Source organism: Fukomys damarensis, unplaced genomic scaffold (assembly GCF_012274545.1).
Source record: "Fukomys damarensis isolate Sample0158 unplaced genomic scaffold, DMR_v1.0_HiC HiC_scaffold_18, whole genome shotgun sequence".
NCBI lineage: Eukaryota > Metazoa > Chordata > Mammalia > Rodentia > Bathyergidae > Fukomys > Fukomys damarensis.
The window spans coordinates 52989658-53013483 of NW_022900930.1; the positions used below are offsets into that span (position 1 = coordinate 52989658).

The 23826-nt window shown below is 45.7% G+C and overlaps 1 protein-coding gene across 1 annotated transcript in view; it reads left to right on the plus strand.

The window, feature by feature from the left end:
• Positions 1-23826, plus strand: part of Csmd1 (CUB and Sushi multiple domains 1) — a 1140625-nt gene that overhangs the window by 730496 nt on the left and 386303 nt on the right. Inside the window, exon 7 of the mRNA XM_010620376.3 lies at positions 11329-11416. Coding sequence (XP_010618678.1) covers positions 11329-11416 — 88 coding nt within the window. The remainder of the gene's footprint in view (positions 1-11328; positions 11417-23826) is intronic.

Below are 23826 nucleotides of genomic sequence, written 5' to 3' on the forward strand. Positions count from 1 at the left end.
CATGCAATATTTTCCCATCTTAAATTTGGGAAATACGATCCATTAACATTTATTTTCTTAGATTGGGAAATATCTTTTCAAAATTAAGCTGGTACTACTGAGCCTCCGAAGGGCGGGTGGTTTTGGTGTGAATGAGACACCAGGGCATCGCCACCACCTTAGCCTCCGCTGCCCCCTCCTTGCCCTGTGACCTGGGAACACGACCATATTTTCACGTCAGGTTTTACTTATGCCGGCCCAGGGGAAGCGGCGTTCACTGACTCCCGAGTCTCGCCTACTTTACCAACCTGTCACTCTGGAGGAAATCGGAGCCCGGGAAGCCCGAGCCCTGTGCCTCCCAGCTCCCTCCGGGCCAGGCGGTGCCTAGGGACAGAGGCTTCACGGGCCTTCTCGCTGTGTGGGAGACACGAGTGAGTTGTCCACACTCCAGGCGCTCATGTTCGCTGGGTTTTGAGATGTATCAGGAGAACGGTGTGTGTTACGTATGATATTCAAGGATTTGTCCTTAACTTCTTCAGTGTTACAAAAGGAGATGCGAGCGGGTGCAGCAGCTCACACCTGTAACACAGCACCTGGGAGGCCGGGGCAGAGCAGCATTCTGAGCCCAGTCTGAGCACCTTTGGAATTCAGCAAGACCCTGTCTCAGAAAGTGAAAAGGGCTGGGTAAGCGGCTTAGTGTGAAAGCCCTGGGTTCAATCCAAATACCACAGAAAAAGACAAGAGATGAGCCTGGAGCCTCTCAGCTGCACTCTCTTCCTTCACCACACCCAGCCAGCTGTAACAGGGCCATTGCTTTGGGTCTTCATGGCCGGGCATCTTGTCCAAGAGGAAGTGGACGCCTCTGGCCCTGGCTCCAGTCCGGCTTCAGCTGAGTGAAGGCTGAGAAGTGAGGTGGGATTGGCCACGATTAACTGGTGATTTCTATTTTCAAATGTTATTCCCATGGTGATTTTGATTACTCCAACATACAAAAATAACCACTTGAATCGTTAGTTTCTTACGAATAAAATGCTCAGTCTGTTCAGAAAATATGTTACCATCCCTTGCCAGTACTTAAGTATAATACAATAACACTGTAGGAAACAAACTCAAACACTGTGCAAACAAAATTTCAAATCCACTTCCTTCTGGGTTAGGCTGCCTGACTTTCTACAGAGTAAGTCAGTGAGAACTACCAGCCACTCAGCCCAGTGCTGCCCAGGGACAGTTCCAAAGTTTGGTGTTGGAGCCTGTGTGTGTGCTGTGCAAGCGATCTTTGACTTTAGAAGAAAAGTACGTGCCACATTCAGGACAATACAATTTTAATTATTTCCATGACCGTGATGTAGTATTTCCTGTCTCCAGAACCTTTCATAAACTGCACGTGTGTAATGGACCCCACGCAGCCCTTCCCTAAGGACAGGAGTCACAGGAACTGGCCCTGGTGTGTTGGACCTGAAGGAAACACCCTGAGATACATAGCTTGAGATGTGACAGGATGAGGGGAAGCATGGACTTTCCGGCGGGTCCTCTGTTGTGGGCAGCACCCGGAGCTGTGTGAGGGCCCTGCGTGTCCTCCACCGTGGCGCCCTGGTCAGTAGGGCCCCTGAGAGGCTAATGCTAAGCGGGACCCCTCACACTTGGCCCACTTCTGCTGCACACTAACCTTGACAACTGCTTAGAATTTTGGGCCTAGTTCTTGTAACTAAAATATAAAGGATTTGGCCTGATATAATATTCAACTTTGCGCACCACTAAATATCTGTGGCTTTTCTATGCAAACCTTGTGCTTTGTTTTTGCTCGTTTCCCCTAGTAGTGATCCATAAGCGTGTTCCCTTCATTTCGGAAGGACATCTTGTCCTTTCAGTAGGAAGGTGGTCATCACCCAGTGAGTACTCACCTCCCCACAGCCCGTCCAGCGAGGAGGCCGCAGGTGCTGACCAAGTGCCCTCAGGGTGGGTGGGCGCCAGAAATCGGAGGGGTGCGGCGGTCTTCTCGGCACGACCCCGTCCCGTGTGTGCACCTCTTCTTGCCTGTCCTGTGCGCTCCCACTCCACCCTGCGCCCCCAGGCTCAGCGTCAGCAAGCCCAGGACTCATGCTCTACACCTATTTAGTTCCTTTTCTGTGGCCTTTCCCCTTGTCTCCTCCTTCCTCCCAGCCTCCCTTTCCTGCTTGACTTTCTTTCTTTGTTGGTAGGAACTTTCTGTAAACCTAAATCCCTTTGTGTCCTAGAGCCATTTGGAGAAGAGACAGAGGAGAGAGTGGGAGGGAGAAGAGGAGGAAGAGGGACAGGGAGAGAGAGAGGGACAGGGACAGAGGGACCTTCCGGAATGTCTGGTCCCAAAGCTACGGAGCCGCAGAGCCACGTGGAGGGAGGCCCCAGGGCACTGTGCCTGAGGGTCACTGCTCTCGTGAGCTTGGCTGAGATCTGGTGGGCATAGGAGCCTTTCCAGGCAGCTCCACCTTCCCTGCACAACGGGCAGCCATTGTGCCCTCTTCCCTGCAGAGCTGCTGACTCCTGGCCTCTATCTCCCTCCTTACCCTTAGACTTGGCTGAATGTGCCCTCAGGGTGGTGTCCTTTCAGCTCTGGCTTGTATGGCCGACAGCTTTGCGTTTGTTGTTCATCGGACCTAAAATTCTTGAAGAAGTAAACGTTCAGGGCAGGATTAATGCAACTGTTACCTGACCTGCTGTGGCGGTTAATGGCTGGCCCACCTGCTATGGAGGATGGGTTGGGGTGGTGAGGAAGATCGCCTTGGTCCACAGGGCTGTACTCTGCGCATAGATGTGCCCCAGGAGGAAATCCATGCTTATTGCAGAGCACAGTGATGACACTGACAAAAATAAACGTTAATAATACTGTGTTAGCTTCCTCTCACCAGTAACTTATAGGACGGGGGCTTGACTTTGGCTGCCGATTTCCAAGGGTCCAGTCCATGGCCAGCTGGCTGCAAGGCAGAAATGGCATGGAGGAAAGGCCTGGGAGAGAGAGCAGGGAGGAGCCAGGACAAGAAGAATATACTCTTCCAAATCACAACCCCAGTGACCCACATTTTCTGACACAACCCCCCCACCTACCGAATGGGACTTTTGGGGGCATCATAGATCTAGACCATAAAGCACACTAGCCTGTCATAGCAGACAGTCAGGGTAGGGTAATTTACAGTCTGTAAACTACAGTGAGTGGTAAGACTGATATCCAAAGGCCCTTCAACTGCTTGTCTACATTTTATTAGAATTAGAATTATGGCATATACCTTGGTTTTCAATTTCTTTTCATCACACTGACTTTCATAAGTTTTACATGGAAATTTATATCTGGTAAAACAATATAAAAATTTGAAATATAAGTACATTTGTAGAAGTGCTCTCCATTTACCAAATATGTTACTGTTTCCTTGAGAGCTGACCACCTGGGCAACAGGAAAACATAGATCAATGTAGAAGGAAGGATACAGGTTTGAAATGAAAGCCCCTGATAATAGATATGCTTTCTAACCTCACAACACTCTTTCCTCGTTTCTTAAATTGGAAAAATACTAATTCTCATATGGTGGGGATTGCATTACATATACCCACATATTATAGGTCTGATTCCTCTGGTTTTATTATTTTTTCATAATGTCTTACACAAATTAAGTGCGGATGTTTTGTAGCTGCAGGTAGAATATAATATTCCATTGTTAGTTTTTCAAAATTAGAGAGACATACTTTGCTATGATTAGAAGATTGAAAGAAATCTGATAAATCAAACTGAGGACTAAGTGGATAATCGTACACAAGCACAGTCCTTCAGTGAAACTGAATATCCACCATTCAGACTACACATGCTGTGCCACCACTTCTTTGAGCAGAAGTGACAGAACTGCCTGTACTTTGTGAGATGAGACCTCTTGTGCACATCGTAGTGTTCGTGCAGTGGCTGAAAATACATCTCAGTCCCCAGCTCAACTCTCTTTCTTGTGGGTGTGCTGTGTTTCGTTTTGTTTTGTTGAGGCAATTTCTGCATATGTGGTCCAAGCTAGCCCTGATCTCCCCATGTACCTCAGGCTGGCCTCTAGCTCAGCATTCTCCTGACTCAGCTGCCCAAGTGCTGGGATTACGCAGTGTGCACTGCCATGCTGGGCCAGTTTTTATTTTTGGTTTTACATCTGCAAAGTATCTGAATAACAGTGTAGAGCAAAATTGAACACAGGGATATTCCGGAATGGCGAAATATCTGGAGTGAAAAGTCAATTGGTTTTACCAATATAATATTAAACTATATATGTATCACAACAATTTCTCAAATGGTTTAATATTCTTTTTTAATGTATACAATACTAAGTGTTCCATTATTATATATTATGCTATTTCTATTATGTATTGACTTAACACTAAAACATTAGTAAACTGTTATATAAATATATGACAAACATATTGAAAGCACTTATTTATTAATAATATTTTATAAATGTAGTTATTTTATATTCCCTAACATGTATAATTGCATTTATATAAACTGTAGTGAAGTTTTGATGACTTATTTTGTTCCTGTTACCCTAAAAGTATTAAGCACATGCCTAAGTGATCCATAGAGCTGTATCATATGATATGTGCTGAAGTCATTTGAATTCAATACTTAGAGTATGCTTGAATAAAACATTCTGAAATCACCGGAAAACTGTAATCAGAAAGGAGCCTTCCATGGGTGCTCACGCATATAATCAAAGTTAGCAATTTTTAAAATCTGGGAATTGTCAAATAGAGCTTTCAAGAATCAGTGACAAAAGGTATGAAATACACGAATATTGTGCCTTGTCCAGAGCCCCCAGCCTGCCTCTGGCCCCAGGCACAGCTGTAGCCCTCAGAACCTCCCACCAAAGGCTGTCCATGTTGTGCCATGAGTGACTCCCTGTCCTAAGGTGTCTCTGAGGGGCCACTGAGAACTGTTCCTGAACCTTAACCCAGGGTCTGCAGTGCCCAGTGGCGCCTGGAGCAGAAGTGGCCCAGCATCCCCGGGCGACTGTCCAGGTGGACGTCGTCCTGACCCAGGAGCTGGTGCAGCCCAGGGCAGCGCTTTTGCGGCTTCCAGTTGACAGGGGAGGCTGTGCCTCACTGGAGCGACGGTGATTCTCAAGGCTCTTGTAGAATTTTCTGGGGCGTTAATTTTGTTTAGTTCACTAACTCTGATTTTATACCAGAGTATGCTTATTTTTCGTTTCATGTGAACAGTAAATAAACATGTTGGTTTAATTTGTAGATACATGGGGAAGTGCTTCCTCCCTGAACACTTGCTGTCATACTGATTGATCCGTTGAAAAGATAACTGTCAACATCAGGGCCCTCGTAAAATCATCTATGTGCTCTTCCCTCTGGTAGCAACACAGCCTGGGGAGCCAGCTCTGTTGGAAAGACAGAAGCTTTGGAAATCCAGCCAAACAGTTTTTATTTGTTGTACAAGAAACCGTTTTAATTTTCTCTTTAGACCCTCACTAACGCAGAGGAGAGAAAACCTTAGAATTTAAAATATATTTTTAGAAAATAAATTGCTGTAAACCAAGAGAGAGTTTGATTTGTGTCCATGCAAGAATAATAGGAGGTTGGAGAATAGGGGTGAAATTCAGATATGAAATCAAAGTCATGGGCATTCAGCAGCTCGCATTCCATAAGCAGCTCAATGACACAAGCCGTGGGAGGAGCCAGACAAAAGTGGCCGACACGGTAACAAATCAGGTGTCTGTGAGTGGGTGTGGCCAGCTGGGCTGGAGGCATATTCACATAAAATCCCAAACAGTGCACATGTGTACAGCAGTGGTACCTGGACAGCTGATTTGCACATGAACCGTCCTGTAAAATTCCTAATGGAGAATTAATAAAAAGTGATTATGCAAACACCAGCGATTCTTATTTATACAAAACCCCCCTAACCCTCCTGGGGATTGAATTCAGTTCTTCACAATAAGCCATTGTTAAAATTTTTTATTTTAGGACAAGATCTCATTGATTTCTCAGGCTGGCTTGAACTTGAAATTTTCCTGTGTCAGCTTCTGAGATTGCTGGGATTACAAGCTGAGGCCACCATTCTTGTCTTTTAGACAACTTTTGTTTACTACTGGGGGATAAAAATCCAGTGCTAGAGACGTCAAATATTCAATAGAAACAAGGAAAGTATAAAAACTTCTGTTGTGTATGTGAAAATGTCCCGTGTGATATTCCAAGTAAAACTAATCTTGTAGTAGCTATATGAAAAATTATTACAACTGCACAACACTCTTACCTGAGGAGGAGTGGAGTGGCAAAGACTCTTTCTCACTGAGATCAAAGCTCTTGGAAATCACAAAGGGGAGAAGTATTAAAAATAGTGCTTTTCATTTCAGTGAGGAAGGTCTGAGTCTATTAAATGTGAAGGGCAAGTGTCAGTGTTGATTTATTTCAAACCAAAGACAGCAGGAGAGGCTGAAGCCAGTGGTTTCCCCAAACCAAACGCACATTCCAGAGCAGTGGACGCAGCTACTTGTGCAACGGTCAGTGCGTGGGGAGGCCCCTGGGAGCCAGTTCTCCATCCTTACGCTGTGCAGAAGCAGAGAACACCTCTCTGAAGGTCTGAAAGTGCTAGAACCTTTGTCTCAAAGTTGATCCAGCTAAAACACGTCCCTAGGTATCCAAAGAAAGAAAGATCAACTACCGAGTCATGCAATCAATCACAAGAACCATTGCATGAAGAAGTGAGAGCTTATTAAGATGGCTCTGACTTTACATACAACAAAATTTAACTCACAATGACCCCTTCTAGGGGTGTTCAGCATTTCCACTGCTCCGCAGTTCTCATTATTCAAGGTGGAGTGTGTCTGCATGGGACAAACTTGGAGTCTGAGTTTTTAAATGAAGGAAAATCACTACCGGGTGGTTTACTGGTGCCTCGTGGTTAGAACCATCTGGCTTTCTGGGTTCTCTGTGTGTGCAAATACAAGCAAAGATACCCTTCTTTTCCCCCTTTGATCTGCAGTACTTTTACCTCACTACATACGTTTCACGAAAAAGTATTCTTATTAAAAATAAAGGTTTTATTTTCCCATTTCTAAGGTTGTCTCTTCTCTCTATTGTTGGTATTTTTCGCTGTGCAGAAGATTTTTAATTGGATTTAAGTCTGCATGTTGATTCTGGGTGTTACCGGGGTCCTGTTCACAAAGTGCTGACCTATAACTTACGTTTTTAAGATTTGTGTCTGTTTTAAATTCCAGCAGATGGGGTGTTTCAGATCTAGTATCTAAGTCTTTGACCTCTTCTGATTTGACTTAGTACAGGGTGAGAGATGTAGGGCCACATTCAACCTTCCGCATGTGGAAAGCCCAATTCCCTTCACCTTTACTAAAGGCACTGCCTTTTCCCTGGTGAATGTTTTTGGTCCCTTTGCCATATAGACCAGAGGGCTGAATGTGCCTAGGGTTATTTCTGCATCCTTGTTTCTCACTTATCTGTGCGTGTTTTGGGGCCAGTATCTTGCAGTTGTTACCACTGTGACTCTGTTATGTAACTTAAAACCTGGAATTGTCATGTCTCCTGCTTTACATTACTGCCCAAGGTTGCTCTTGAAATTCTGGTTCCATATAAATATTAGGATTGGTTTTTCTAGTCAGACAAAGAAGGCTTCCAGTATTTAGATTGGGGCCACATTAAGTCTACAGCTCATTTTAGCAATGTTGCACTTCTGACAATACTTTGTCTACCTGTCCTGAACAGGTGATGTCTTGCCGTTTTCTGGTGTGCTCATCAATCTCTGTTTTCAAAGTACCATCATTTTCTAAAATTTTTCTAGAGGTCTTGCACTGCCTTGATTAGATTAATTTCTATGTATTTAAGTTCTTTCAAGCTACTGTGAAAAGACTGTTTTCCTCAGTCCTTTCCAAGCAGGTTCATTGTTGGTGCCCAGGAACACTATTGATTTTTGTGGATTGATTTTGTATCCTGCTCTGTTGTTGAATCTGTTAGTTGTAAGTGTTGTGTGTTGGAGATTTGGGGTCTTCTTCACAAAGGATTGTCTCTCTGCCAATGAGGATACTTTGACTTTGACTTCTTCCTTTCATACATATTCTTTTTATTTCTTTCTTTGTCTTGATCATTACAGCTGGGGTTTCAAGTAATATAGGGAGCAGAATCAGTGAGACCAAACACCCTTGTCTTCTTGGGGGTATTCAGAGAATATTCTTTTAGTTTTTCTCCATTTAGAATGTTGTTGACAGTGTGTTTGTCCTGAATGCTCTTTGTTAGTTTCAGATAAAGACTTACGTCCATTTTCTTCAGAGTTCTTATCACGAGTGAGTGTTGGATTGTGTCAAAGTCTTTCTCTGCGTCTTTGAATTTTGTCCTTCCTTCCATCTGCGTGGTGTGGTAGTTACATGAACCGACTGCTCTGTAGTCCCTGCCCTGGAGGAAGCCAACCTGGCCAGGTGTGTGGTCTTCTATTACTACAGTGCTGCACTCCAGTTGCTGCATCTTGTTGAGGATTTGTGCACATTTGTTCACCAAGGAGACTGGCCTGTAGTTTCCTCTTTTACGTCCCTGTTTGGTGTTGGTGCCAGGGTGACAGCTTCCGGAGATGTTTGTGCCCCCCCCATTCTACATGACAGAGGAGCAAAGGCCCTAGATCTTCTCTCACATCCCGGAAGACTTCTGTGGTGAGTCCACTGTGTCTTGAGCGTTTTTCATTGTAGGGTTTTTACCACTGCTTCTAGTTCACTGCCTCCACTGTTATCTACACTTTCTGGGTTCGATTTGTGTAAATCGTGTGTGTGTAAGAATGTCTCCAGCTCTTTTAGATTCTCCAATTCAATGGAGTCTAAGCTTTCCAAATAATTTCTTATAATCCTCTGGATTTCACCATTGTCCATTATGATTTCACCTTTATCATTTTAATTTTATTAATCTGAGAAAGGATTAATAGTTAAAACATATGAAGAACTAAATAAGTAGACCCCCTCCAAATGAAGGAACCAATTAGAAATGGATAAATGAAATGAAAAGATGAAGAAGTAAGAAAGGCCAATATGCACAGGAGAAAATGTCCACCTTCGGCCCTTAGAGAAATGCTAATTAAACAATTTTGTAATTCTGTCTTACTCAAAGAATTCTTGTCTTGAAGAACTCATTATATAATTATATTTATTATATTGGCTGTTGGTTTTTCATAAATAGCCTTTATCAGGTTGAGATAATGACCACCAATTCCCATTTTCTGTAGGGTTTTTATCATAAATGTGTTTTTCTGCATCAATTGAGATGATCATATAGTTTTTGTCCTTAATTCTGTTGATATAGTATATTACATTTACTGATTTGCATATGTTGAACCGTCCTTGCATCTCTGGCATAAATCTGACTTGATCAGGGTGTATGATCTTCATGATGATCTTCTGTATTCTGTTTTGCCAGTATCTTATTGAGGATTTTTGCATCTATGTTCATTAGAGAGATTGGCCTGTAGTTCTCTTTTTTCCCTGGTCTTTCAATGGTCTTTCCCTGGTTTTGGAATCAAAGTAATATTTGCTTCCAGGAATGAATTTGGAAATTTTGCTTCCCTTTCAATTTCATTGAAGAGTTTAAAGAGTAGTTGTGATAGTTCTTCTCTAAATGTCTTGTAGAATTCAGCCATGAAACCATCAGGACCTGGGCTTTTTTTGTTGGTAATGTTTTAATTACATTTTTAATTTCATAGAACATACTTGGCATGTTTATGCTTTTTATATCTTCTTATTCAACTTTGCAAATTCACATGTGTCTAGGTATCTTCCCATTTCTTCTGTATTTTCCATTTTATTAGAGCATAGGTTTTGGAAATAGGTATTGATCCTCTAGATTTCTGGTGGATCTGTTGTAACTTCTCCTTTTTCATTCCCAATTGTATGAATTTGAGCTTTTTCTTGACTCTTTTTGATAAGGTTGGCTATGGGTTTATTGATGTTATTTATTCTTTCAAAAAACAATCGCTTTGATTCATTGATTTTTTTTTTGCATCATTTTCTTAGTTTCCATTGCATTAATCCCTCCTTTCAGTTTGAAGGAGTCTTTAGCCATCATTTTGTAGGCTGGGTCTTGTTAATGAACTCCTCATTTTTGACAGAAACTATCTTCAATTCTCCTCCCATTTCCAGGAAGTTTTGCTGGATATAGAATTGTCAGTTGGCAGTACTTTTCTTTCAGCTTTTAAATATGTCATTCCACCACCTTCACAACTGCACAATTTCTGTTGAGAAATCCTCTGACAATCTTCAGTGTTTCTTGTTTGTGATTTGTTCTCCTCTTCCTGTTTCAAAATTTCTTTGTCTTAGAATGCATCTCATTGTAGATCTCTCTGCCTTTATCCTTCTTACCTGGGGTTTGTTGAGTGCCTTAAATTTAGGCATCCTTTTTACCCACAAGTAATGGAATTGTCCATTTAAATGGAGTAGGCCACCACCATTACATGAATTGTCCAACTGCATGTTTGGGGTCATCGGTTGCTTTTCTACCTCAGTGCCAATGCAGAGAACCTAGCCCCTCAGCATGTGTCTCCCAGTTCACCTGTGCCCTTGCTGCTGTCCAGAGACTCCAAGAGTGGCACAGAATTCCACTGTCATGGTCAGCACGGACCAGTCCAAGGTGCAGGGGAGCCTCTCCCGGTCAGCATAGATGCAGGGCTCCCAGAGCACACGATGACCCCATGCGGGTTGAACCATGTGAAGCACACTTCTGGGAATAGAGAGGAAATTGCCCAGACTGAGGTGTTGTGGCGTAGATGTAGGAGTGGCAGCCCCTCCACCCAGTCAGCAAATAGTCCCTTCAGAGAACTTTTCTGAAACAGTTCAGATTCCAACAGGAGGACCAGCCCTTGTGAAGAGACTCAGAAGTAAGGAAGCACTGCCCACAGAGGCCAGGGCCTGCTCTCATCTGGATGAGTAGCACATTCTGTGTTCAGAGTGGCTTTATTGGAAGCTCCACTGCACTGACTTAAGCGCACCTGGAATCTGTATGGCTGTCCACAGGGAACAAACAAAGGCTCTTTCTCTTCCATGAGTACTGGCCACTTCCTCAACAGATCAGTGCCGTTTCCTTTTTTTTTTTTTTTTTTTTTTTAATCTTTATCAAGTTTATTGGTGCATTTTAGGTATCCAGCACAGTTACATTCATCACGGGGGTCTTGCGCCTTTACAAGACATATCAGATTCTTATTTTTCCCCATTCTGCTGCCCTCCCCTGAGCCCCTCCACCCTTAGGGACAGCTCCTGCTCACTCATGACCAGGAGAGAACTGCTTACACCTACCATGGGGTTACTCTGTACATTCTTCATCAGGCGCACTGTACTCTAATGCTGTATCTCTCCATTGCAGTGAGTCAAGGCGGCTCCTCCTCGGCCTCCGACATGTGTCCAGACCCTGGGATTCCAGAGAATGGCAGGAGAGCGGGTGCTGACTTCAGGTAGGAGACAAAGAAAAGTCATCTTTGTGAAAGCGTGACCTCGGCTAACGTGTGCTGAGTATGAACCCACCCACCACTCTTCTTCAACCTTTGTCCTCTCAATTTAAAGATGTGATGTCAATTATGATGCAGCTATATTATTTGTACAACTCTAAAACACATGGTACAAAAAAATTCCAGATATGCTAGAGCTGATGGCTTTCAGTATAGCAGCTAATGTTAAAACTTTAAATGTATGGGACAAAACTTGTCTTCAGAGCTGTTTTGCCTATTTTTAATACTGTCATGTGGTATTTTAATGCTTTTAATATTTAAAAATAAAAGGGGAATGTAATCATAGCCTCCTAATTGTTCCATTAAATAACCATTTAAAATGATGAATGGCACTTGTAGCCCATTGCAATTTATTCAGAGAATGCTGGGAATCGTTTTACTAAGACTGGGAAGAACCAGCTTGTGCACTCTGGCTTCTGTGTCACAAATCAGTGCCATGACTGTGGGGCTTTGCGTATCTCACAATCAGTTCAAGAAACTTCATATTTGCAGCTTTACAAACAGACCAGTGACAGGAGTGAACTACAAGTAAAAGAGCAAAAGGTCAGTTTTTCCTTGGGAGGATTTCACCGTTTTGAAAAACAGAAATGGAAGACTCGGGTGCAGTGAATTCCGCCCACTGTGGGGAGGTGAGGACAGAAGGAAAGCGGTGACTGATGAGGCGAGGGGGGAGAGGAATGCTGCTTCGTGAGAGGAGCATTTTCAGATGGAGCAGTTCAGAAACACAGCGGTTGCAGTGTGGCTGTCATGAAGTTGGTCCTAGGATTCAAGATTCTTTCTCCAATAACACAGCGCTAGAGATGGGATGTGTTATAAGAAAGCAAGTTCCTTTTAGCTCACGGTACTGAAGGGATGTGTTGCGGGGAGGCTTCTGTGATGGCTCCTCGGCACTGAGCCCCAAAGTGCTGCACGATATCACGGGGCCAAGGGTGGGAGCATCTGTGTCTCCAGGCCTCTCTTCGTCTTACCCAAGTACAAGGGTTCAATCACGGGCTTCTGGTCTAAGTGCCTTTCCAACACCGATCCTTTCCCAAAGGCCCACCTCTAATACCAGAGTCAGGTTAAATTTCTGCCCTCTTAATCCCACCACTGGGGTGGGTGTCGCTTGAGGGAGGCACTCCAGCTGCATCCAAGCCCTATGCTGCTCAATGCAGCCCTAATCACACAGGCTTTGTGAGGACCATGGCCAGCAGCTGCGGCGAATGCACGGAGTAGCCAGTGGTTTGTCACAACCCTGCAGGCAGCCTATGGCGGGGACACCCATGCAAGTGATTTTGCGCTTGTTCTTGTTGGAAAAGTGTTCTCTGGAGAAGGGGAGTCGGGAGATTGGGAGAGCAGGAGCCGACGGCAAAGGGGATCTTGGATTTCCCTGGGGCTGGCTTTGAGCCCTACAGAGCTCTGGAAAAGGAACGGCACCCACTTTCCTCTTTGCTTTTCTAATTATTTCAGGCTTCTGTATTTATTTTTCTAATTCCTTAAGGTAAAAGATGAGGTCCGTGATTAAGGCCTTTCTTATCTTAAAGAAGGGTGTTTAGTGCTGTGAATTTCCCTCAGAGAACTGCTTTGGTGCATTCAAGCAGCTTGGGTGTGTTTTTGTTGCTGTCATTGTCCTAGCTTTTTCATTTTCACGCAGTTCAAGCTCATTCCATTTCCCCTGTGGTTCCCCTTTTGGTTCTATGGATTGTGTGAGAGTGTTCTGTTCAGCTTCCAAACATCGGAGGATTTTCTGAGGATCACTGTGGTTAGCAACAGACTCTGTGTAACTCCAGTCCTTTCACATTTATCCGTAGTTGCTCTATGGCAGAGAATGTGCTGTATCTTGTGAAATATCTCGTGTGACCTTGAGAAGAGCTCTCATCATACTGTTGAGGGAAACATCCTATAAAAGTCTATTTAGAGGTAGTTATTTCTCTGGTCCTCAAGATGAGATTGTTGTCATTTTCCAGTTACTTGTTCCATCAATTATGTGGACAGACGGACATAAATCTTCCACTGCAGTTGTGGGCTTGTCTACTTGTCATTGCAGCTTCGTCAATCTTCACTTCATATATTCTGAAACTCTGTTAACAGGTAAAGAAGTGTTTAAAATTGCAATGCTTTTGTTGAATTTAGAGCTTTGATGTTATAAAATGACCCCCTTTTCCCTTGGTAATATTCTTTACTCTGAAATCATACTTGATAATATTATAAATTATCTCATCAGAAAAATCTTTGAAGTATATTGGGAAACTGTCAAACTCATGGTGATCTGCCACACAATTTCCAAAAATTCTAATTTTTATTACAAAACATTAATGTCACTGACTACATTGTGACAATTTAGTCACTGACTAAATTGTGTCTCCCTCTTTGAAGTAAAAGATGTACTTTTTATTTTATTTTATTTTATTTTATTTTTTGTACCAGGGATTGAACTCCAGTCCTTGTGCTTGCAAGGCAGGGCACCAAACCACTGAGCTAAATCCCCGACCCTGTACTTTTTCATTTTTAAGAAAATATCTGATAAATACTCAGATATTAGCAGTGGTAGCCATTATTTCAAATAAAGACATATTCAGTGGGGAGAAAGCTGCTATTTTGTCTCACAAATCGGACAATCCCATGTATTCTTCCCCCAAACAGCCCTGAGATCTCAGTGCGCACTGGAATCGCTTTACACACTTACAGGTCAGGATGTGGTCAAAGAAGAGCCCATTCCTGCTGCACCTAGGGCCTTTGGGGCCCAGGCCGTTGCTCTGCCAAGCAGGAAGCTGCTGCTGGTTGGTTTTGAGCAACCTCCTGTCGTTCCCAGCATCACTTCTGTGCCATCGGTGAAAATGGCAGCACAGTGGACAAGGCAGGAGACCCTGGGCCATCAGAGCCATGCTTGCTCCTCATAGGTTGCCTGAATGTGGGCTCTTCAGGGACCAGAGGGGACGGGTCTGAGCAGAGACCCTGGGTACCAAGCTGATTCCGGCAGCAGGAGGACCAGCATGGAGAGGCCCAGGAGCACAGGGACAAGAGAAGCGCTGTTCAGATGCTTGCTTCACTGCCGCTCTGGCCTGTCCCTTGATGGTGTGGGTGCGTCCGTGTGACAGTGAGGCCCGGTGAGTCCATGTATGGACACAGCCTGGTGGACACCACGTACCCTTGGAGGACGTACACATGACCTGCCCCACACTGAACAAAGTCGCTACCAAGTTTATGTTTCTTGCAGTGGGGGTGCTCTTAACTGCTTACAGTGTTTCTAAGATTACTTTTAATGAAGCCCCATTCAGTTCTTTCTAAATTCTTATAATAAAAACTAATGACTAACAGAATCCACACTAATGACCGACGTGGTCAGGATGAGTGGAGATATTCATTTGCATTTAGTTCTGCAATTATATGTAATTTAGGGCTATTTTCTCTGAAAAGAACTCACTTTAGTAAGTTGGTAAAATATTCTTCATCCCATTTTGTTTATACTGCTATTGTTTCCCAGAAATCTTCTTTCTCCTTGGGCAATCTAAAGATTAACCCTTGCGATGTCTATAAAGTATTCAAAATAAATGAAGTGTAAAACAGTAAGCTGTCTTGTTTGAATTCAGATCAGTTTGAGGACAGGGTTCTGATGGAATCCCGCACTGTCCACCACTATCTGAAAGACAGAGTAGATTCGCTGGGCCTAGATGTATCTGAGTAAGACTGATGAGAAGTCAGACGCTGCCCTATGAAGAGGAGGGGATGGGGAGTCAGGAGATGAAGCCCGGTTTCCGTCCCTTTCCTGTGCAGGTGAGAAAACCCGAGGGGTCCAGGGAGACACAGCTGTCCTCCATTTTACAAACAGAGCTGCTGAAACGTAGAGCGCTGCCCACCCTCGGAGTCTGTGTGTCAGGGCAGGTTCAGAGCTGGAGTTCCAGATCGTCGAACTCACCGGGGGCCCCTAAGGACCTCTGTGGATTGTTCCAAGGACAGTCATTATGACATCTGTCTTCCCACCACCCACGAGTGCCCGCTGGACACATGGGGCGCCGGCTTGTGGACTTTGCAAGGTGGAGGGCTGGGGAGCACGGGCTCAGCTTCCAAGCCCACGCAGAGAGCTGCTTGGTTTACACTGACCATAAGAGTGGGTGTAGGGCGCTAACCAGCCGGGGTCCACCCCGCTGCAGATTCTTTATGTATATCGTGTCTAACCTAAATTCTACCTTTCAGCCAGGGGTGGTGGCTCATGCCTTTGATCACAGCACTCTGGGAGGATGAAACAGGAGAATCATAACTTTTAATTCACCTTAGGGAGCTCAGAAACTTAGCAAGATTCTGTCTCAAAATAAATAAATCAATAAATAATAACAACAAAAATAAGGGCTGGGGAGCTAGCACAGTGCAAAGGTCCCGGGTTCCTACAAAAAAAGCAAAGAGAAAGTCTGCCCGAGAGAAGCATCTGCATCACCTCTAGCAGACATGGCAGCGGAAGGAGGAGCCCTGGCAGTCCGAGGTCCGCCGTGCCTGAGCTCCGGGCTTCTTCCTCTTTTCCTCTTGACCCTGCTCCTGAATCTCCAGGGGACGCCCTTGGCCACCGGCCCACTGCTCTGGCGGCTCCTCCCTGGACCGGGAGACCACACAGCTGGTGCCCCTGCTATCCTGTGTGCTCGGCCTCAGCTTATAGAGCTGCGGTCTCGTCCCTGCTCTGCTGACCCTGTCAGGCCTGTTCTTGGGGAGTAGAGCCCGCTCCTGCTGAACCAGATGCACTGCTCAGAGAAGCAAGCGAGACCCCTTCTCTGGAGAGCTCTGGACTGTTTGCTGTTCACAGAGAGCACATGTCCTGCTCCGACCTGGCCCCTCTGCTCAGGGCTCACAGGAGCCCTTCTTCCTCCTGCTGTAGCAAACCCCAGTCCGTGGCACCTCGTGTGTGTGGGCAGTGAATGGTGCTGACCACGAGGTCCTGAAGGAAAGGGGATGGGCCTTATTGATTTCAATATTACTCTGCCCGGCTCCGGGCGGACACTTTTCCTGTTGAATCGCATTAGATCCAAGCTAACAAGTGTGTCCCCAGAGATACAAAATGACAGCCTCATTACAACGCTCCAAAGCCAATTGAGTTCACTGCTGCTAGTCAGAGAGTAGATGAACAACCGCACGAGACGGAACTGAGCCATGGCTGGGGGTGCGCAGTAGAGGCACAGTCCGGAGCTGAAGCCTAAACATTTCAATTCCATCCTGGTGCAGAAAGCAGCCAGCCGAGGACAGCTGTTCTCCTAGATCAGCACTTCTTTCCTCACCATGCAGTTTTTATTTTGTAAATTTGTTATGGCATTGTGCAATGAAATTATTATCATCCAATGGAAGGAGAAACCAAGATGTGTGTGGGAAAATCCATGCGGCCAGGAAGAAGCAAAGCCACAGAGACCCAGGTCCAGGATGGAGGCAGCTCGCTGCTGCATTGCTTTGCTCCTCCTTCGTCATTCCTTGCCGTGGTGGCTGTGTCCTTCACAGGCCTAACCCAGGGCCAGCTGGGCATCCTGCTTCTGTTCACACAGAGTGTGGCAGAGTCACTCTCAGGCCAGGCACCACCCAGGGGAGAAGTGTGCAGTTCTCCTCAAGCATGAGTGCTTTGATGCCTTCTTTGTCTATCTATGCCTGTTTTGGGTTGGTCGGCTTATTTTTCCTGCTTCGTGTCTTTCTAAGTTTGTTATGCTGGATGGTTCTGTCCAAACGCTGGAGCAGATGCTGACATCGAGGCCCTGTGTCCTCCTCCCCGCTGCCCCCGCAGCTCTTTTTCATTCCCTCAGCACTGCTTGGTCCCAGGAGGTGACCATGTCCTCCCACCATGACCCTGGGCTCCTCCTCCTACAAGTGCTGTGCAGGGTCAATCCAGGCCTCACTACCTGATACGAAGTTTCATTCCCCATCCTCACAACCACTGAGCTCTCCATGAACTTCCTCGCAGTGGGCACCATCTCCACTCAAGGTCTTATTCCACTGGGCATGGGACAGGTTCACTCCCGACTCTGCCACACAGAGTGTGAGTTTCATAAGGACAGGGCTTAGCTCCGTTCATTACCACATCTCTGTGCCCAGCAGTTCTGGTTCAAAGCAGGCACTTAGTAATTAATTATCAAATATCATATTTTTACTTTTCTTTAGAAAAAGCATTTACATTTTGCGAGGCAATGGTAACTGTTGACTAGATATGCAGAATTTGGATATGCACACAGGTACATTTTCAAAAAGACGCTTATTCCAATAAGAAGGTTACTATCTTTTGGTTCAGTATCCACTATCAGGCAATGAGGCCCTATTATTTGCTAGATCATGCATGTGCATCTTCACTATCATGACTTTTCTTAAGACATTATTGTCGATTGTTACTACTGTGTCCAGATGTCCCCCAAAACCTTGTGCAGATGAGGTGCGACTTTCTACTTCAGAGGGAGTCCAGTCTGGAAGGTGTGATGCTGGGTTATGGGCATGTGATTACTAAACCCTACATGTGAGTGACTGGTATGGCATCACCCTAGTCCTGGTAGTCTGGGTGGGATAAAAGGGGCAGACAGACACTGTTAAACTTCTTTTGTTGCCTCGCTGCCTTGTGTGTGCCATGTTGTGTCTTCTCGGCAAGGCCTGTTTGCCATCCCAGCCTCAGAGTCAGCTGATTATGGATTGAAAACTCTAGGAGATGTGAGCCAAATAAACCCTCTCCCCTTTAACTTTGGGTGTTGGGTGTTTTGTCTCAGCAATGAGAGAAAAGTAACTAACCCAGAAATTTAGTACCACAGAGTGTGACGTAATCTGGACATGTGAGTCCAGAGCCTTTGGACCTGGCTGGTGGGAAAGGGAAGTGTTAAGCAAAGTTCAGTTGGCTGCTGAACTGGAATGGCTTAGGTTGTTCTGCTTGGGAGATTCTAGTCAGAGCTCAGAAGACCAGCAAGTCAGTGGAGACCAGGCTTGAGGAGTTTCTGCTGGGAAGAAAGACTGCATTGGCTGTTGGATTTCAGGTTATGTGTGTTATGGCTTGGCAAAATGTTTGTCTGCATTTTGCTCATGTCCAGAGACTTTGCCTAAGATTGAGATTAGGGGCAGTGGACTAAATAATCTTGCAGAAGAAATCTCAATACAGTCAAATATTGAGGCCATAGTATGGCTCCTGTTGGGGGCTTTTAGCCAGATCTATGTTGAGAATCAAGAGCAAAAAGCCCAGCAGAGTGATTTTAAATGTTTTCAGTTTGACCAGAAAGGAACCTCCAAAATGCTGTGAACTGTAAAGATAGAGTAGAGGAGCTCTTGATTTCTGAGAAGGAACAGGAGAATAGAAAAGATGGCCTGACGGCATCACAAAAAGTCAGCAGGGCTCCACTCTTTGCAGAGTTGTAAGGTTCACAGCTTTTCTTTGAGAAGAAAGACTAAGAGTACCATGTTTCAAAATGGTGGCTGCCCAGGGAAGTTGTTCCAAAATGGTGGCTTAGGGAATTTTCCCTCAGGATTTGGTTCACAGGCACTGGACCCCTACAGCCAAGAGAGAAGGAAGCCTGGCTACTGCTCCAGCTGGCAGCAGACCTTGGCATCATCCCTGTGATGCAGGTTTTAGGGCCATGAGAATGCAAGAGCCGTGGGGTTGAGAAGGCTTCACCCAGATCTCAGAAGAAGGCCTGGGGGGTGGGGCAGTGCCACTGAGAGGGCAGAGTGTGAAGCTGTGAGTGTGAAGTCGAAGGTGTGTGGAGACCCCAGAAGGCTGGAGAAGCCAGGAACCTGGATCATCTGAGGAAAACTGCAAGGAGGGAGAAGAGCTGGCCCAGACAGAAGCCATGGGAGCCACAACCACCAATAGTGTCATAAGGGCAGAGCCACCCAAGCCCTGTGGAGTTCATAACTTGCCACAGATTGCTTTAGATGCCTGAACTGGAGGTATAGGACTTAATGTTTGCCCTGCTGTATTTTGGATGTGGTTGGGATCCCATTCCTTCATATCCCCCTATTTGTAACTTTTGGAATGAAAATGTCTGTCTTGTGCCATTGAAAGTTGGAAGTGTTTAGCTTTCTTTTCATTTGTATGGGGACTTGCAGCGAAGAGTTTGTGTTAAATCTCAGAGGAAACCTTGGACTTGGACTTTTCAGCATTGCTGAAACTATCAGGACTTTAGCAACTCTTGGAGAAGTACTAAGTGCCTTTTATGTAAGGGTCTGTACATGAGTTTTGGGGGGCAGGGACGAAATGTTGTGGTTTGGGTTTAGATGTCCCCCAAAGCCTCATGCAGATGAGGTGGGGCTTTCTTTTTCAGTGGTGGTTGAATCTGTAATGTGTGATGCTGGGGTTAAGGGTGTGTGATCACCAAACCGTTGATGTGAGGGACTGGTTTGTCACAGCCCTAACCCTGGTAGTCTGAATAGGATGAAGGGTCAGAGAGACGCTGTTCAACTCTCTCTTGGACTTTGCTGCCTCGTGTGCACCACGTTGTTTCTCCCCTAGAAGCCCCATGTGCCATCCCAGCCTAGAGCCAGCAGACTACGGACTGAACCTCTACAAGTAGCCCCGTTCCTGTTAACTGTGGGTGTCACGTACTTTGTCTCTGCAATGAGAGAAAAGTAGCTAATACACCCATCAATTAAAACAATGAACTCCTTAGCAAAATAAGTTTCTGAAGGTTAAAAGACAATCCTTGAGGTTTTATTAAGCAAAATTTGGAAAATTTAATGGAAGCCACAGAGCTGGTCTTCTGCTGAAGTTCTCAGCTTCTTGGGCTGCAATCCCTTCCCATTTGAGTTAATGCAAGTCACAGAACTGCCAGGTGGTTCTCCAAACACAGCCACGGCCCTCTTTCTGAAGCCAGCATTGGCTCTGAGTGTGGTTCCTTCTCTCTTCTGATGCACTTGTGGAAAACCAGGAAGGCACAGGAGAACCCAGCAGGACCAGCACCTCCCACACATCTGTGGTCTAATGAAGCAGGGGGTGCAAGTGGACATAGGCTGTGAACTTCCTACTCTTGAATCCGGAGCGCTAGCTCGGCTGACATACAGGGACCTGTCTTAAGAAGTGGAGAAGAAAGTTGAGGCCATGACAACTTTCTGCACCATTACCAAAGGCAGGCACATAGGTCCCTAAGGGTTCACCAGCCCTGAGAGTTTGAACTGGGCGAGGAAGTGGTTGCCGGTGACTCCTGCTCTTTGCAGCAGTGTCAGCTGGGTCTTTAAGAACTACTCAAAGAAACCCCACTACCTGTGTCTTCCTATTCACACTACTGGAAACCATTATGTCCCTTTGGAAAGGACACACAGCCAATGTTTCACATCTTCATATTTATCTTGCTGAAGCTACTTCCAAGAAAGAATCCTCTGGAAAGGAAAAAAAAATATGAGAAAAGGTAAAAATGGAAACAAAGCCTTTGTGAATAGGGAGGGTTTGGAGGGGTTGAAGGGAGGCCTGGGGAATGTGGAAAAAATAAGAATCAAGATAAGTAAAGGTACAAATTCCCAAGCATGAATAGCAATTCTTTTAATCAAAATAAAATATCTATTAAATAATTTTCTGGGAAAACAGATCACCAATATTTAAGCACTCATTAATTTGTCAAAATGCAAAGCAGATGGTTGATGAATGAATTCACTTTTATCATGATCATCAGAAATGGTGCTTTTAGGAGTGGATAATATGATCTTAAGAATGACCTCTGTCATGTAAGATCTTTATTTCTTGGTTCTTTGTCTGCCAAGGATGGGGTTGAAATAGAAGACTCAGTTACTTCCATGCTATGCCAAGTGGTGTGAAGACCAGCATCTAACCATGTGTCTGCTGCAGTCCGCTTAAGAGTATGGGCAGGCAGGTGGGAGGAAGCCTGGGACGGGCTGAGGCCAGCACAAGCACGGAGTTGGCTGTCGAGGGGAAGCCAGCGAGCTGCCGACCTAATGATGGTGTTACACCTCTGAGAACCGATAGTCAGCCAGTGCATGCATTTTGAAGCCATGTTCCCTGCTCTCCAGATCCCTTAAAAACTCTTCCAGACCTCAGATTATTTTGCTTCACTTTTCTCCGGGCCTCTGCCAGAGATGTGCTGACGAAGAGGAGGAGAGGAAACTCAGTGTTAGTGATCTGTGCTGCGCAGGAAACACTTCGACGTTCCCGATGGTTCTCAGACTCTCCGCTTGCCATGCTCTAGGCATCTCAAAGAATCGAACTGCCCAACAAATGCAGGCTGGATATTAGCAATTTTTAACCATCTTACTTTTAGTAAAACACGTGAACTTCCTCGTCTTCATGGTCAGTGGAATTAAGTTAATTCGCACCGTTGCACAGGCATGCTGCTGTGTGGTCCAGAACTGCACCCACAGAGTGATAACCCCACCGTGCTCCTCCCGACACTCCCCACAGCCCCGTGCTGCCTTTTCTCTTTATGGATGTGACGGTGCTAGGTGCCTCAGCTTTAAATTATTTGTAACTGGCTCCTTTGCTTCTCATGCACAAGAAAGGTTGACAAGGGCTGCGATGTAAATGCACTTCCAGATCTCAGTCATGACTGCCGTGTGTGCATGTGTGCATGTGCGTGTGTTTTTGTGTGTGTGTGTGTGCACATGTGTGTGTTCCCCGCCACTCCCAGCTCTGTGGTTCTTTTCACCACCCCTGTCTGGGCACTGCTCCAATCTGGACATTGACCTGGCTGGTCAGTCACCAGTGACAGGCATGAGGGCCGCATCAGGAGATCAGGAGGTTGCTCCCCACAGTTACAAGCTCTTGGGAGTGTGTTGTCCAGCAGCCTGGGCATCTCTAGGTGATCACAGGAAGCTACAGAATGAAGTCACATTCAGAAGAAAACCAATAAGAAAAAGGCAGATAGAATCCTGTCCTTGTGGCCCTGAGCATGTGACCTCATTTTCCTCCCTGAGCAATGGGGAGAAGACGCCTATATCCCTGAGTGGCCAGGCACGTCTGACTTGAAACTGCCCAGAGGACAGGCACCACAGTGTGTCCCCTCCACAGGAACAGACAGCTGTGTCCCCCAGACTGACCTGACTGGTGGCTGCTCTGTGCTGCACATTTTCGGGGATCCAGGTGTCTAGGGCTGCACAGGCTGCAGACGGTGCAACCTCTCCCCTCCCTGTCCCTCTGACTGCCCAAGTGAGTTGTTCTCCCAGCCTCACCTCCAGGGCAGCAGGAAGGTGGGAGGGTGGCACAGAGCTTCTGCTGGGAGGGTGCTTATCAGGGAGGAAGACAGAGGAGAAGGGACCCAGGATTTGGGTCCACGGGGCGGCTTTGCCATGGAGGCCACCAGCTCCTCCCAGGCCCCGATACCCCTGCAAGCCCAGGATATCCCCAAGCCCTTCCCCACCTACTGGCCAGAACACTCCGGAGTTGGCTTCTGCCTCTCCAGGGACACCAGCAGAGAAACACAATGGACACAGCAGTCCTTGTGTTGTAAATAATAGGCTCCCTTGAACTCATGATGTAAAGTACGGTCGCAGTGTTGTCTGCCCACAGAGCCCCAAGCATTGTGTCCTGACAGATGCCACAAATCTTGGCTTGAATTTAGTACTGAAGAAGCATTTTTGTTAAGATTCTGCATTTTCTGTGTCGTGCATTGTTGCTGGAGATGTAAAATGTTTGAATAGCCACTGTTACTGCTCACTTATGCCTATGAAAATGGCTAGAGCTGAATTTCCCTAAGAAGGGATAGATGATTATATCTATCCATCTGTGTATCTATCCTGTAACCATCGGTTCATCTCTGCATCCATCAATCCTGTGGAACAGGGGTGTGGCTGCAGACACGGGCAGGTGGAGAGCAGGATCAAGTCTGATGTTCTGTAGCACAGGGTGCTTACTGTGGATGACAGCAATTGGACATTTCCAAAGGGTCATGGACAGCATTTTGAGTGTTATCCACACAGAGTGACAGCAGTGTCTAAGGTAATGTCACGTGTGTCCTGCTGTGGTCTTCACACGCACATGTGTATTGAAATGTCACACCATACCTCAGAAATATGTGCAATTACAAAGTGTCAATTAAAACTAAAAGTACGTGAAAGCAGGAAACTGTGGCATAAGCAGTCATGTCAGCAAGCTCAGTAGATCCAACTCCTGGGGGTCAGGGGCTGTGCAGGCTTCTGTCAGCCACCAGGGTGACCCTGCAGAACTGCTGCGAGGCAGATGGTGCACCCTGACTGAACCAATGCGCACTCTGGTCCGCAATCGAGTTTGATTTTTAAGTCACACCTTATTGTTTCACAGAAATAATTGTGCTGTCAATCTTAAATAAATCTACCTGTAGAAACTGCGGATTTAGCTCAGTGGTTCCACCAGCTGCCTCGCAACAGTAAGGATCAGAGTTCCATCCCCAGTACCAACAATAATAACAATCATCATCATCATCATCATCATCATCATCATCATCATCATCATCATCACCTAG